The sequence below is a fragment of the Anser anser genome (assembly GCF_964211835.1).
Source record: "Anser anser genome assembly, chromosome: 19".
NCBI lineage: Eukaryota > Metazoa > Chordata > Aves > Anseriformes > Anatidae > Anser > Anser anser.
The window spans coordinates 14532453-14546435 of record NC_139740.1 but is presented as its reverse complement, the minus strand read 5'-3'; the positions used below and the strand labels follow the sequence as shown (position 1 = coordinate 14546435).

The 13983-nt window shown below is 43.7% G+C and overlaps 1 protein-coding gene across 2 annotated transcripts in view; it reads left to right on the top strand.

Moving 5' to 3' along the window:
- RPTOR (regulatory associated protein of MTOR complex 1) overlaps positions 1–13983 on the top strand; it is a 145522-nt gene that overhangs the window by 91993 nt on the left and 39546 nt on the right. For both annotated transcript variants that reach the window (XM_083804969.1, XM_083804968.1), the window contains exons 16-21: positions 529–720; positions 2003–2143; positions 3687–3804; positions 5201–5341; positions 5777–5935; positions 13034–13152. In XM_083804969.1, the coding sequence (XP_083661095.1) occupies positions 529–720; positions 2003–2143; positions 3687–3804; positions 5201–5341; positions 5777–5935; positions 13034–13152 (870 nt within the window). The remainder of the gene's footprint in view (positions 1–528; positions 721–2002; positions 2144–3686; positions 3805–5200; positions 5342–5776; positions 5936–13033; positions 13153–13983) is intronic.

Sequence of the window (13983 nt, the reverse complement as noted above, 5' to 3'; positions counted from 1 at the left end):
AAATAGAAGATCGCTTTACATTATTTTTTGGTGGAATAAAAGAAAAATTATCCTGGAGGTGTGACAAACACATTATGGACGCAGCACCTGGAAGCGGAGGTTAAGGACACAAGCCACTGAGCAACCACCCCTCCAGGCAGTACACTGACACGCTGTCAAAGAAATAGTGCCTGGTTCCTGTCGAGTGGAAACTTGATGGCTGTGATAAAGTTCTTGGGAAGAGTGTATGGAATGAGCCATAAACCTTAGGGCTCTGACAGCTGCAAGGAGTATTTCCAAAGAGGAAAAAACAAGCTTTAAATAATACAGAAAGTATTTCTAATGCTGAACTATTTAGCTAGCTATAACAGCGTGTAGTTGACCTTCCCTTCATGCTCCTTCCAAATGGTATTTTGGAACAAAATTAGTATATGACCAAAGAATAATTATTTTCTCTTGCTTTCCTGTCTATTTCAGAAATAATCTTCTTTGTTGATGATGCGATGGGAAGATGTCAACCAAAATAAATTGCATTGATTTGTGTTTTAGGAAGCCTGCCTTCAAGGAAACCTGATTGCTATTTGCCTGGAACAGTTAAACGATCCACATCCTCTTCTGCGTCAATGGGTAGCCATTTGTTTAGGACGTATTTGGCAGAACTTTGACTCAGCCAGGTGGTGTGGTGTGAGAGACAGCGCTCATGAAAAGCTCTACAGTCTCCTCTCTGATCCAATCCCAGAGGTAAAAATCCAACTTTTTAAATAAACACCAGCCAAGTTGTCAGGATTCTGAAAGCAGGCTGCAGAAGTACTCATAAAACCAGGGCCTTCAAGAGCTTCATGATTGTGTCTGGTTCAAAGAAAGATCTTATCTCCCTGTTTCTTCACGATGGTTCAAATCATACAAGCCCTGTGAGAGAAGCAACTAAAGAAATGCAGGGGCTGTTCCTACAGCCCAGAAGTCTCGAAATCTTGGAGCTGGCGATAGGAGACACCACCTTTTTTTGCTTCTTGGCATATCAGAGGCATTTTAAAAATGTGGTCCCAAAGCTCACTGTGTGTTTCAAAAAACCCTCTAATCTTTTTTATCTGAGTATAAAAACTGTTCTCCTCCCGGTATGTGTGAAAGTACATCTTTAATTGAATGTGTTTTACCCTTGTGGCCAACTCTCCAAGAGAGAAGAGATTCTTGTGCGGAGCATGACTGTGATTGACAGAGCCTGTCAGACCCCAGTGAAATTACATTGCGTGTGGGAGAAGTAAGCCTGGAGATAAACGCCATTGCTGACTTGCAGTGATTAAAGATTGGATTCCCTTTTACATTCAGTCTTTCTGTCCTGTATCCTCTATCTCCTTTCTCTTGCCTAATCTTTCCCCCATTTTATAAATCGTATTTATTCAGTGATCACGTTTACCTGTCTTTACAACACATCTGCAGCTCTGTTTGGGGAGCTAGAGTGATCATTTCTGCTTTGTGAAGCACATTCTGCACTCACTGATTATACTGTATCCACACTGTTTTCAGTCTGCCAAGGCAAGCTGTAAGTTTACCAAGCCATCTGATCCCTCTGTTCTTTGTGTGATCTGGCAAAATTTGCCCAGATTTGAGCTGCTATCTTTTCTCTTTTCCCATTTTCTGCTACCTTTTTGTATGCCCTTATCTGAAGACTGTAGTTCAGCGCTGTTATTAAAGAGATCCACATGCCAACAGTAACTCCCAGTGTACCTTATTCCTATTAATTAATATTCTATGCAGTGTCACCTGGAAAAATCACCCAGGGGACGGTCACCGAGTATTCTGGGAAATTAAATGTACTCCTTCATCTGTGAATACTTAAAACTCAGTGCTTTGATGAACCTGTTTTGGTTCTTAGTCTCTGTGGGCGTCCGTTTAGCCCTCACTATTTACCTGACACAGTAGCCTCGGTTTCCAGAGATGCCATTCGTGAGGATAAAACGTCCCAGTGGTTAAGCTCCAGGCTGGAACCAAGAGAAAAATAACAATGAATGTTTGCATCTCGCAGGTTCGCTGTGCTGCAGTCTTTGCACTGGGAACGTTTGTGGGCAACTCAGCTGAGCGGACCGACCACTCCACCACCATCGATCACAACGTGGCTATGATGTTGGCCCAGCTCATCAACGACGGGAGCCCCATGGTTAGAAAGGTAGGGAGGGGGCTGGCGGTGCAGGAGTTTGGTGGATTTGTGCTGATGAGCTCCGCACCATGCTGAATCAGAGTGCATTATTGAATAGACTTTTTATTGAATCAGACTCATTTGGAAGCATCTGGTTCGTTGTGAAGGCTTTTAACTTTGGTTCCTGCTGAGAAGCAACACGCACGCCGACCACACCGGTCGGGCAGCCTGCTCCGTGCAGGATGGCCGCGTGCAGGAGCACGCTGGGATGCTGGCTCATCTGCTTGCCCTTTTTCAGTGCACCATGTACTATGATGTTTCATTTACCATGCAATGTAAGGAGTCCACTGAAAGGAATAATATAACCAGTGTGTATTAAGTCATAGTGTCCAGTAGTTGACAAGATCATCATTCAGATCAAGGTTCTGCTTTTTAACAGTGGACCTCTGATTTAGATCATTTATTCCATTAAGCAAATGTCTAATGCAGCAGTAACAATCTCAGTTTTGTGGGCATTTTTGTATGGTGGTGTTTGTTTGTTCTTTGAATTTAAAGGGAATGCAATAATGGAGATAGGAAGGAGAGGAGTTACACTGAAGTCATTTTCAGGTGAACAAAACCCTGAGAATCCTGGCTAAGCAACTATTCCGTTAAGGCTCTTCTGTTGGTTACTGTTTTGATTGCAAAATCTTACATTACAGGATCTCAGGTTTTAAGTGAAATTGTAATCTGTTGCTAGAAACATGGAGTATGTGACGGTCCTGGGGGGCAAGAGAGGAGGGAAGTAAGAGTGCTGTGGAGAGAACATGAGAGCTTGTAAAAAGATCTGCTTGCTTTTAGAAACCATAAGGAAGGATGACAGAATGGTTCCAAGTAATACTTCAGGTCCTGGAGAATTATTTTCTGACACCATTGTAAAACAGTGGTACATTTGATGTTTTAGGTTGTTTTTGATGGGATGTAGTTTGGTGTCCTAATGCTTGCGTTTGCTTAACTGGAACATGAATACCCCGACAAGCTGTCACCAGCATTATGAGGATTCATTTTTGTTGTCTTTTCCAGCATTTATCAGTTTAATTAAAGAGAGAACCACATGTCACGCTATGTGCTCTTTGAGATTCATAAATCTCTATTTTGGAGATCAGTCCCCTGAACAGAGAACAGCACTGCCAGTTCTTCACCTCTCCTGTTTGCTCTTTCCAAACGCGTAGCAAATGCTATCCATTGGAGGGCCTGAACTTCACCATCTCTACCCTCCCTACCCCAGTAATTCAAGGTTTCTAAGTTGCACTGATGAGAACGAATTGGCTTGATCCTTTGTGGGTACGCAGCATCGTCCTCACGTTAGCTGCTGATATGGCAGGTCATTACAAGGCTGGCTGTGGGATTCAGCTTAGGGCCAAACAGCAAATAGCAATTGCTATTGGTTGTTTCTACATTTTCTTATTATTAGTCTGGATGTCCATCCAATAATATCAGTAATAATGACCATATTGTTCTGCCTTGTCCTTTCGTGTGTTATTTCTGATCTATATAACAACGAAACACCTGTTTTCTTCTGCTCTTTCCATAGGAGCTGGTGGTGGCTTTGAGTCACCTGGTGGTTCAGTATGAGAGCAACTTCTGCACCGTTGCCTTGCAGTTCATGGAAGAAGAGAAGAATTACCCTCTCCCTTCTCCAGCTGCCACAGGTTTGTGGTTTTTGTCTTTATGGGCAGGAAACTTGCAGCCCGTTAGTGCTTGAAAATGTTACTTGAGTACTTTGCCCAACACAGTGAAATTATTGCTGGTGGTGATTGGTCAAACAACACCACTGCTACAAATTTGAATGACATGGTGGGTAGCACTGTAATATATTTGTCTTGGAGAAATGTGTCCTCAGCTAAAAGATACCTATAGCACACTAGAAAGTTGTGGAGACTGAACACCTTGCCAAATTCAAAGAGATTCCCTTCAGATCAAAACTGAAGTATGGTTGGTACACAGGCTTACCAGACTTCTCTCAAATTATGTGTGAAATTTCAGCTTCGTGTTGACCTAACGGGGCTAATAAGAAGCCTTAGCACAGAACAACAAACCAGATGTATTCCTTGCTACTTTAAAGCACCAGATGAGAAGCAGTCAAGAACTTCATGTTTTGTGTCTATGGTCCCAAACTTTTGTTTTGTGTATGGCTTTATATAGGAAATGAAAAGCCCAAGTGAAGTTAATGCTGACTTCATATTTTCCTTATATTAACCTTGAAAATCATCAAAGATAATGGGACTGTTGCAACAGAAGCTTGGAGACGAGCATGTGTTGTCTCTGCAAGGAGTAGTTTAATCTCCACATTGTCTGAATAAATTAAACGTATTAGAAAATGAGCTTCTTCACATTAATCTTTTTTTGCTGCAGGAAATAATCATTATTTATAGTTTACATAGTGCTTTTTCTTATCCAGAAGGATCCCAAAGTACTTTATAAGTAGGATGCACTGGAAGCATTGCCTCAGTACCATAATGCAGCCACCTCCGTATTGAAATGAAATAGCTGTTCTGAAGTCATGATACTGTCTGTGTATTCAGGAATGAAAATGAAAAAGTTTGGGAAATTTTAATTATCCAGGTCATGGATGAAATACAAGTTGAAACCAGGTCTGAAATTTGGTCAGGAAAACAGGATTTTCATAACCCTTTATAATGAAAACATTTTCCAGAGTTTTAATGAGCAGAAGCAAGCAAATGCCATCTTCTAAATGGTGCCTGCTGTAGCAGCCTGTCCGAGCACAGTATCTGGGCAGTGGCCCAGCACCGACCTGGAGAGAAGAGTCATCATGGTCTCTCTGGGTAGCCTGTAGGCACTGGCAAGGCTCGGCTCACCTGGTTTAATTGGATGTAACAAAGTCACAGCCTAAACAACAGAGAAACATGGTCCTTACTGATTATGTTCAGGGAGGAGCCTGTCATACCTCGTTCTGTTTTAACATAATGGGCGATGGCTAAATTCTGTTCGTACTGGTAATACTTGAGTGATTTATTTGCTGGGAATCTGCCAACAGGCTATGATCTCTCTGGTTGCGTTTGTAATTGCTAAATTTTGCATCCGCAGAGGGTGGGAGTTTGACACCAGTGCGAGATGGTCCATGTACACCGAGGCTGCGGTCTGTCAGCTCTTACGGAAACATCCGAGCAGTTACCACAGCCAGGAACCTGAACAAGTCCTTGCAGAACCTCAGCCTGAATGAAGAATGTAAGAGAGATTTGAAAATTCTGTCATTTTCCTATACCACTTCTTTTCTCACCCCCATGTGCTACCGTGCAAGCTACCATGTGCAAACCAATATGAACTGAAACTAACATTTTGGCCCAAATTATCTAGCTGACAGCTCCAAGGGCTTAGATGAGGAGCACTCTCCTATTTCAATTTATTTTTACTTTTTTTGAAGTGTCTGGTGACTAAAAAGGTGTCTTCTGACTTCCTGACATACGTGGATATTTAACTGAATCATTTATGACCCCTTGGTGCTTACTCTATATTTAAATATTCCGTTTTTAAAAGGGGACTTTGTGGATTTACCTACACTTTCACAGAGGGTTGTAGAATTTGCAAATGCTGTTATGCCTGGGTAAAAATTGTTCTCTCCCCAGTTCCTGTTTAAGCATCTGTCCTCTTTTCTTTTGGCAGCGGGAAGTTCTGTTGCATTTTCTCCTGGGAATCTCAGCACCAGCAGCAGTGCTAGCAGCACCTTGGGCAGCCCTGAAAATGAAGAGTATATCCTCTCGTTTGAGACTATTGACAAGATGAGACGAGTCAGCTCTTACTCTTCTCTGAATTCACTGATAGGTGAGTAAAGACTCTCTCATCCTTTGTTCAGTGTCACCTTTCTTTACATGTTTGCACTAGCTTTTGCAGAAGGTTTGGATCTTAACTCCTCCTAGACCTCCAGCAAGACATCTCGTATCAGTAGTAATGCTACTCTTGTGTCTGGGTAAGCTATATGCAGAGAAGAGTCCCTCCTGCTCAGATGGCACTGGAAGTGAGAGCTGTTGGCTTCAGCTGTGTGCCTCACCGTGACAGGCAGCAATCCTCTTAGGAATTTGAGCACAAAAATGTAGCACATACAGGAATTTTACATCCACTGCAATTCAGTTGGATAATCAAAACAAGCACTCCCCATCCCATGGATGTAGCAGCTGGGCTCTCTGGCAATAACCCCTTCCCCTGGTTATTTTTCATGTAGGTTGTATTTCTGTACAGCACAGCCATTTTATTGTGTTACTCATACAAGGAAACCTTACCTAGCTAATTACCATGCACGTTTATATGTAAATTGTTAAAATAGGACTTAATAAAGAAGAAACCCCAGACTGAATCTCAAAGCCAGAGACTAATTATTTCACAGAAATTTGCTTTGGTGCAAAAAGTTCCATGGCTGATCCCACTGCCTCCAGGCCCTGTCCATTATTCCCTCCTGGACAGGTAGCTCTAACATCAGTAATTGCACTGAACTTTTTAACACTACTCAACAGTCCTTTTTCTCTGGGACATCTGACTCTTTGGGTAATGTACAGACCTCTGCAGAGTGAAGTGCTGTAGCACAGAAGGAAGGGAGATTTTAGTTGCATTTATGCAGTGCACAGCTGATTTGCATGTAATGCTTGATTTGCACTTCTGTAGAACAAAGGTGGTATGTTTATATTGAAGTAGTTCATTTTTTGTGTTCGCTTGTTTGTTTTTAGTAACTTTCCCAATCCTGTCTGTTTGCTACAATAGCATTGCTTTAAACTAGCTGGAGGCTGCCATTTTCCAAACAGTCTAAACCATTTTGGGATGGTAACAGACAATGTACAGAAGAGGGTTAGCTTTTGGAAGAGGCTCCTTCCAGGGAGCAGAGGAGGTGGCATGTAGCAGAGAAACAAATGTTGAGGGAAATCTGTATCTTTTTAGTCTATCAGTGTGCCTTGATCGATTCATTTCCTTTTGATTATAGGTAATGAAGTTGGGTCTTCTAAAGCATGACTGGAATGTTAGGAAATTTCTCTGTCTTAAGCTAGAGCTTGAGTTTTTCTCATTTCCACTGGTGCAAACTGGCGTCTGCTTGATGGCTTGTGCAAGACTCACAAGAGCTTTCAGCACATTTGAAAAAGAATCTAAAGATGAGCTAGAGGTGAGCGAGGGAAACTTAGGAAAACAAAAAGCAGTTCTCCAAAGCCTCCCTCATTCCTATTCAATCGGAAGAGCTCATATCCAGCTGGAAACAGCAGAGCTTACAGAAGTGTTTAAAATTCATAACTCACAGAGAATCCCATTACTTTCAGCATTTGCTTGCTGAAAGCTGGGCTTTTTTCATTTCTACCGAAGAATCACCATCCTTCAGCCTGTTCTCCCCTGGTCCCCAAGGAAAGAGTTTTCAAAATACCATCAGCTCCAGCCACCCTCAGTAGTGCTGTGGCTGCTGTGCAGCTAGCCTGGGCTCACATTAACCCTGTTGCGGGTATTTTTTTACTTGTAAGTAGCAGCTGCAGCTGGCCTGTAGCCTTCCAGAAGTGCCCTTCTGCCTTGCGGATGAAGTCCTTTCTTCAGGTTTTAGCATGCAATGAATACTGCTGTACTACCAGCAAGAATGGGGTAACTGAGAGAGGAGTCGCCTGGGTGATAGACCTGCCTTGACTGTAGAAATGTTTTGCTCTACTCTTTGTCTTCTGGGAGAATTAATGGCGATTTGGCTCTGAGGTAATGACCGTGCCAAGTATTTGAGACAGGAAGAGCAGTAAAAGGGGTGCATTGGGCACGAGTCGAATCAAACCAAAGCAGAAATCTAGTCTGTAATAATGAAAGGAGAAATTATAAACCACAGTTTAATTCTGTGTTCTGTACACAACATTCTCTAAGTTGATTCACCGATGCTCAGGGCTTTCTTCCCCTCCTGTGATTTTAGGAAGATGGTTCTTTGAAGGGTTATTCCGGATCAGTCTCTCCAGCTTATTGATATTGTGGCGATGTACTTCTTCCCGTAAACCTGAGGAAAACCTCTGGACTCTCTTTTCTGCCACTTTATAAACAACTTCCTAGCTAAGCAGCAAAATGCCGCCTTGTATGCCCCCAGAAAATGCAGCATGTACTTTTAGTCTAGGTGTGCTGTTTTCTGGCAGACCGTTCCTTGGCCAAGCAATCCTGAGTAACCAGAAGACATTTATCTCTGGCCCACGTGTCTCTAAGCTGGCAACGGCCAGTTTTTGGGTAGTCAACAAAAACATCAGTTCGGATTGGAAAATAAGCCTTGCTTCTTTTTCCATAAAACAAGTCATTAATCTTTGCCTCCTGAAATTTAAGTTTCGTTTAGTTTTAGCATAGGAAAAGAAAAGGAATTAAGATGAGGGTTTTGCGTTCCTTGAGGCTGATTATTCATATCTAAATTGCATGATTAAAGTCTTTGTCCTATGGAGACCATCACTGGAAAGATTATATTAAGGAATGATCAAAGGAGGAGGAAAAAAGGATCTTGGAGCAATGAAACGCTGGGGAGTAGTTCTCTTTTCCGGCAGGAGAAGCTGGGGATAGAAAATGTTTGCCATGTCACAGGATCCGTTCTGGAGAGCTACCTCAGAGTAACATTTACAGCCGGAGGTTGCAGTAGGGAGGATGAGGAAGGCGAGAGATGAGGTGGACAGCGAGCCACAGGGAATAAGAGCTCTGGGACAGGCAGAACGTCCTTCTCTATCACTGGGCACCACATTTAAATTCACAGTCATAAAGAGAAGTGATCGGTTAACCAGTGATACTTATAAACAGTAACTCGCATGCCGGCAAAACCCAGGGATCCGAGTGGTTTTTGGGAATGGAAGCTCGACGTGGAGGTTTTCCACCAGTTCACACTATTTGCCCTGCATTATGGAACCAGGGTGGTGGAACCTGGTGCAGCGGCCGGGGCAATGCTGCGTAGCTCAGAAAGGCAGAAAGCAGTTTGCCGTGGTATTGCTGAGGCACTGGGGAAACCAGGACGGGGAGAGAAATGCCAGGGTGTGGCAGCAGGCATCAGAGTAGCAGGGTTGGCTTTTTGTCCTTGGTTTTCTTTCTACCCTGATGTGCCACTGTTCGCCCTGGCCTCACTGACATTCTTTGCAGAAAAGGTAAGGAGATGTGGCGTGGGCTTTCCTGTTTGCTGGGACAGCCCTGGTCCCGGAGAAGTTCCTGCCCTGAGGGAACGTACCTCTTCTTGATGAGCTGCTCCTGGTTTCTGTTAAATCATTAAAAAACTCACGGTTTGCCATTTGAGTTACCACCAGGGATGGCAAGGTGAGGCATTTAAAGTGTTTTTTGCCAGTGCTGTGGATGCCCAGCTCATGTCAGCTAGGGGCTTGGCAAACAAAGGCAATACGTCCCTCCCGCTCCGTGTCACTCCTGCTCTCTCTGAGCCTTCCTCAGGGCCCTGACTTTGCAGGAGATGATTATTATTCACTGGGAGCAGCTCGCAGAAAACCAAACTTCATTGTAGCAAGGAGTAGCGAGGGAACGGCCAGTCTCAGGCTGGCTGCAGTGCTCGGGAACGCTTTTGCATTGCCCCGTGCAAAGAAACCAGCCTGCAGACTGTCAAGTCTGTGCAAGAAATATTAATTTGCCATTCCTCCAGGGAATGAGCTGCTCTTCACATTGTCAAAGTAGAGTTCAGAGAGCCATCAGAATTTCAGATGTTTTCTTCATCTGAGTAGCTCTCGCAGGACCTTTTGTGTCGCTCATGGGAAGAGGAGCGGCTTGTGGGATACAGATTTACAAATCGGGTGGGATTAGCACCGATGGGAAGCAGATAGCCGAGTCCTCAGGTACTGTTCGGTGTGAAATACTTCAGCTGTATGTTCTCATTGCATGCCAGTCCCAAACTTGCTTTTCCCTGCAGGCAGAACGCACAGAAAGCAGACCTGTCTCCGGTCCAAGGCGCGCAGCAGCGCCGGTTCAGCTATTGGTCAGTTTTTGCTGCTGTGCTGGGTGGGGAGCGGACTGCATCTTCTCCGGGAGATCAAGGCTTAAAATCACTGCAGTGATTTTTAAAGGGGATTAGAAAGAGGTCCTGTCAAAACAGAAAGAGTAAATAAAAACATTAGCATTCATTTTTGCATCCCGCGTGGTTCTGGTCTTCGTGTACTCGGTGACCAGGCTGCACGACCTCAGCCGGGTCCCTTCCTCGGGGCCACGGCGTGATGCTGGCTCTTAAATTGGACTAGGCGTTATGCATATGCAAACAAAATCAAAGTCATCGGCGATGAAATGCAATTTATTTTTGACATTCTTTGCTGAGAGAAATCATTTCGTAAATCTATACTGCAAGGTCCATTTAACTGGCTTTGAATCAGTCTGACTAATTACGGAGCTGTCTGCTTAAATTAACACCCCGTCCCCCTTGCTCTGCTCTTTGTTTGCATCTCCTGGCTATTTTTTTCATTTCAGTCCGTTATACGAAATCAAGCTGCTGTTCCTCCTGCCGCCTCTGCTGCCTTCCATTATCCCACTGACTCCGGTGCTCAAGTTTTTACAAGGGGCTGTGTCGGATGTGTCACCCGATTGAATCAGTGTAATGAACAGCCCTAACGTAGGGGGGGTGCAGCAGAAGAAAGGAGCAGTCCTCCGAGCTCCAGCTCTGAGCCTTTGTAGAAATTCCCTCTGTTCTTTTCAAAGGCTGCTGAGCGAATGAGGAATTGCAATGGCGCAGTTCTGTTTTAAATTTGTTTTTCATGACGCTTAGATGTATAAAAAATGTCGCTGGTTTTTTTTCCTTCGTGACTGCGTCATGAGTGAGCTGGTTATCAGAAAAACTGGAAAAACTGATGGGTACCTTCTTTCTCCCCCTTTCTCCCCCTCTCCTTTTACTGTCTTTGAAGGGCTTTAAAGGAAATCAGACCACTCAGATTCCCATCGGTCCTTATGTAACTGCTAGCACTGGACCAAAAGTAGGAGGCAGAGCACCGAACAGACCTCAGATGGCATTACCTGGCTACCGCTTCAGTGGCTGGGACTGTTTTTTTCCTGCCGTAGCTCGTAGCACTGCATGTCTCCTGCTGTCTCTGCTTCCCCCACCCCCTTTTCTTTTCCTTGTAGGAGTAGCTTCCAGGAGGAATGTGGCAATTGCAGAAGTGAAACCCAAATGGTCAGAAGCCCAGAAAGGACAGACAAGTGTTGTATCACCATTCCTTAAGTTTGGGAGGCCTGACCCTCTGCTGAGCAGAAACTTACTTTATTGTGTGTTGACATTTTCAAACATGGATAAAGAAATTCTGAAAAAGATGATGACTTTTGCCAGTTGTGACCAAGGGCAAAGCCTGAGGTTGGATCAGCACTGTTCTGAGTCAGTTCTGTTACCCACCCTCCCACTGTATTCACGTGTTCCTCAATGCAATACACTGTGAGCTCTGTCCCCTATAGCGTAAGCCGCGTATGACAGATCAGTGCCCTTTGACTCTGCTGCATCTGGACAGTTGTTATTGCTTTCTGGGATCATCAACTTCATCATTTTTCCTGGGCAGGTTTAACATTGTCAAGCCCCGTGTCTCACCTGCACAGGAAAGGTTAGGATTAGCTGAAGGAGTCTGTTGTATAGGTAACCCCCAGCAAACGGGCGGCACTGGGGGGTACTGCCATAAATACTTGGCTGTGAGATTTCTGCCTGAAACCCTGTAAGTAGATGCCCCTCGGAAAATTCTTTGGATGTCAGCTGAGTAGGAGAACCTTTGCTTTGCAGGCCAAATGAAGGGATGGAGCTAGATTACTTCCTTTGCGTTTTGCAGGATGCTTTGTCACCTGTTGGGGAATTTTTCTGACAGAAGAAAGATTCAATTGCCTAATGCAGATAGCCGCATGGAAGTACAGCATGCAAGCTGCTGAAGTTTGTAACTGCACGCCACTTGCATTCTTCAGCCAAAGATCAAAACTGAATTCTGTCTATTTTCTGTCGGTTTCAGTATCAGGTTTAGCAGCTATGCAAGGTGCTTGTTGAACAAGGGCCCTTTCTTTGTAACTTAACATTTTATATTTAGATGCCTACAGAAACATGAAAGGAAATGCAGTAACAGCTTGATCTGTCATTTACCATTGATTGTGACTCATCTGAAATCCCTATTTTAGTTCCCTTTTTGTTAGTGCAACCACTTTAATATTGTCCAAATGGCTCAACTCCCAAAAGAGAGTGTTGCAACTATTAAACGTTATAAGGGTTAGAAGAAAGAATAACAAATTAAAGATTCACCTAAAAGCAGCAAAATGCAATGTTCACAGAATTCTGTCGGTTGTTACAATAGCTTATTAATTTGATTTGTACTTCGAATCTGTCAGGCCCTTCTGCTGAAATACCGAACTGCAGACATTCTTATTAAATAACAAATTGGCGATTGAGGAATTGATACAAGTGTTGGTAGAAGAGGCTGAGTTAGACTTGCGGCTTCTCAAAGGTGCAGTTCTTAAAGCTTCATTTTAACATTTAGTAAACTTGTAGGATACACAGAATCCTGAACAGTCAAGCTGAGTATTAATCCTTAAAACAGCAATAAAACTAAGCGTCCGAATATAAGCCAGTAACTGTTTGTTGTTTTTTTTTTTAGCATTTAGTATTTTAGCTCAGGAACTCCATAGACACTATCTGGTCTTCCTTTTGGCCTTTTCAGATTATTTACTTCAAGGGCATAGAAAACCAGCAGTTCGAGGCCTATTTAGGTAGTCTTTATTTTGCTTTCTCCCACCCTCGTTCTACAAACCCTTGCAGAGTTCACAAAGAAAGACAAAATGCCCACGTCGAGTATTTCTGAGATCTTACCTTGATGTTTTCTTAGATGTTATTGTGATGTTCAGAGTTCTAATGAGTTTTCTCACATAAGATGAAAGAGTTTGAGTTGATGGATTGTCATGTGTTCTGGGGCTTTGTTTTTTGTTGTTGTTGTTGTTGTTTTACTATTTTAGGTGTGAGTTTCAACAGTGTTTATACCCAAATTTGGAGAGTACTCCTTCACCTAGCTGCGGACCCCTACCCTGATGTCTCCGACTTGGCTATGAAAGTTCTCAATAGTATTGCCTACAAGGTATGCTCTTCTGCGTGCGTGTCTGTGAGGCTTTTCTCTGTCAGCTCTTTTTATGGCTAGGCAAAGCATAGGTAGACTGAACTAAATAGGTCCATTGGAGGGCTCTGGTAAGTGATCCTAGTTCAGTCTGAATCTGTTTCAGAAGGAACTTTTAATGTTTCAAATGGGGGAGGGCCTGGGGTTGTTTTAGGACATAAATTAGGTATGGGCCTTAGACAGTAGGTCTTGTTTAGAAGCCTACTTGTCTAGATCAGTCCCTGGGAGAAACCTTAAATATACTTCATTAAATTATCCGTTTGCAAACTGATTTAGATTATGCAAGTGGGACTGGCCTGCAGACTGAAGCCACAACGGCTCTCCAATCCAGGTGAACTAGTACATGTGAGTCAGCATGCAGACACCCCTGCCACTACTCACCTCTTCAACCCAGGCCTAATCCGCCTAAACCACCATCCTCATCACATTTCATCCTCCAAGGATGACAAGATGTCCCTGGAGGCTGCCATCACTGCTGATTCAGAATTGCCAGCTTGGGGAGCTGTAGCAGCACCCTCACTTTCCACCTGAAACGAGGCACCAGGCCACCCCAGAACATCTTCTCACCAACTGCCTTCCCCTTGTCCGCCCCAGTCGATGGTGTCAGAAAGCTATCTGAACGCAGTCCTCCCCACATGCTTGGATTCCACCTTTCTAGTTGCTCTAGCATCAATACCATGAGCCATTCCAATGCAAGATGACGTCTCTTACTGATGATTTCTAATGGATAATCCTAAATCTTCAGACTTAGGCTTCTGAGCTAAAGTTGCAGTAAGAGATGCCAGCATTGTGCAC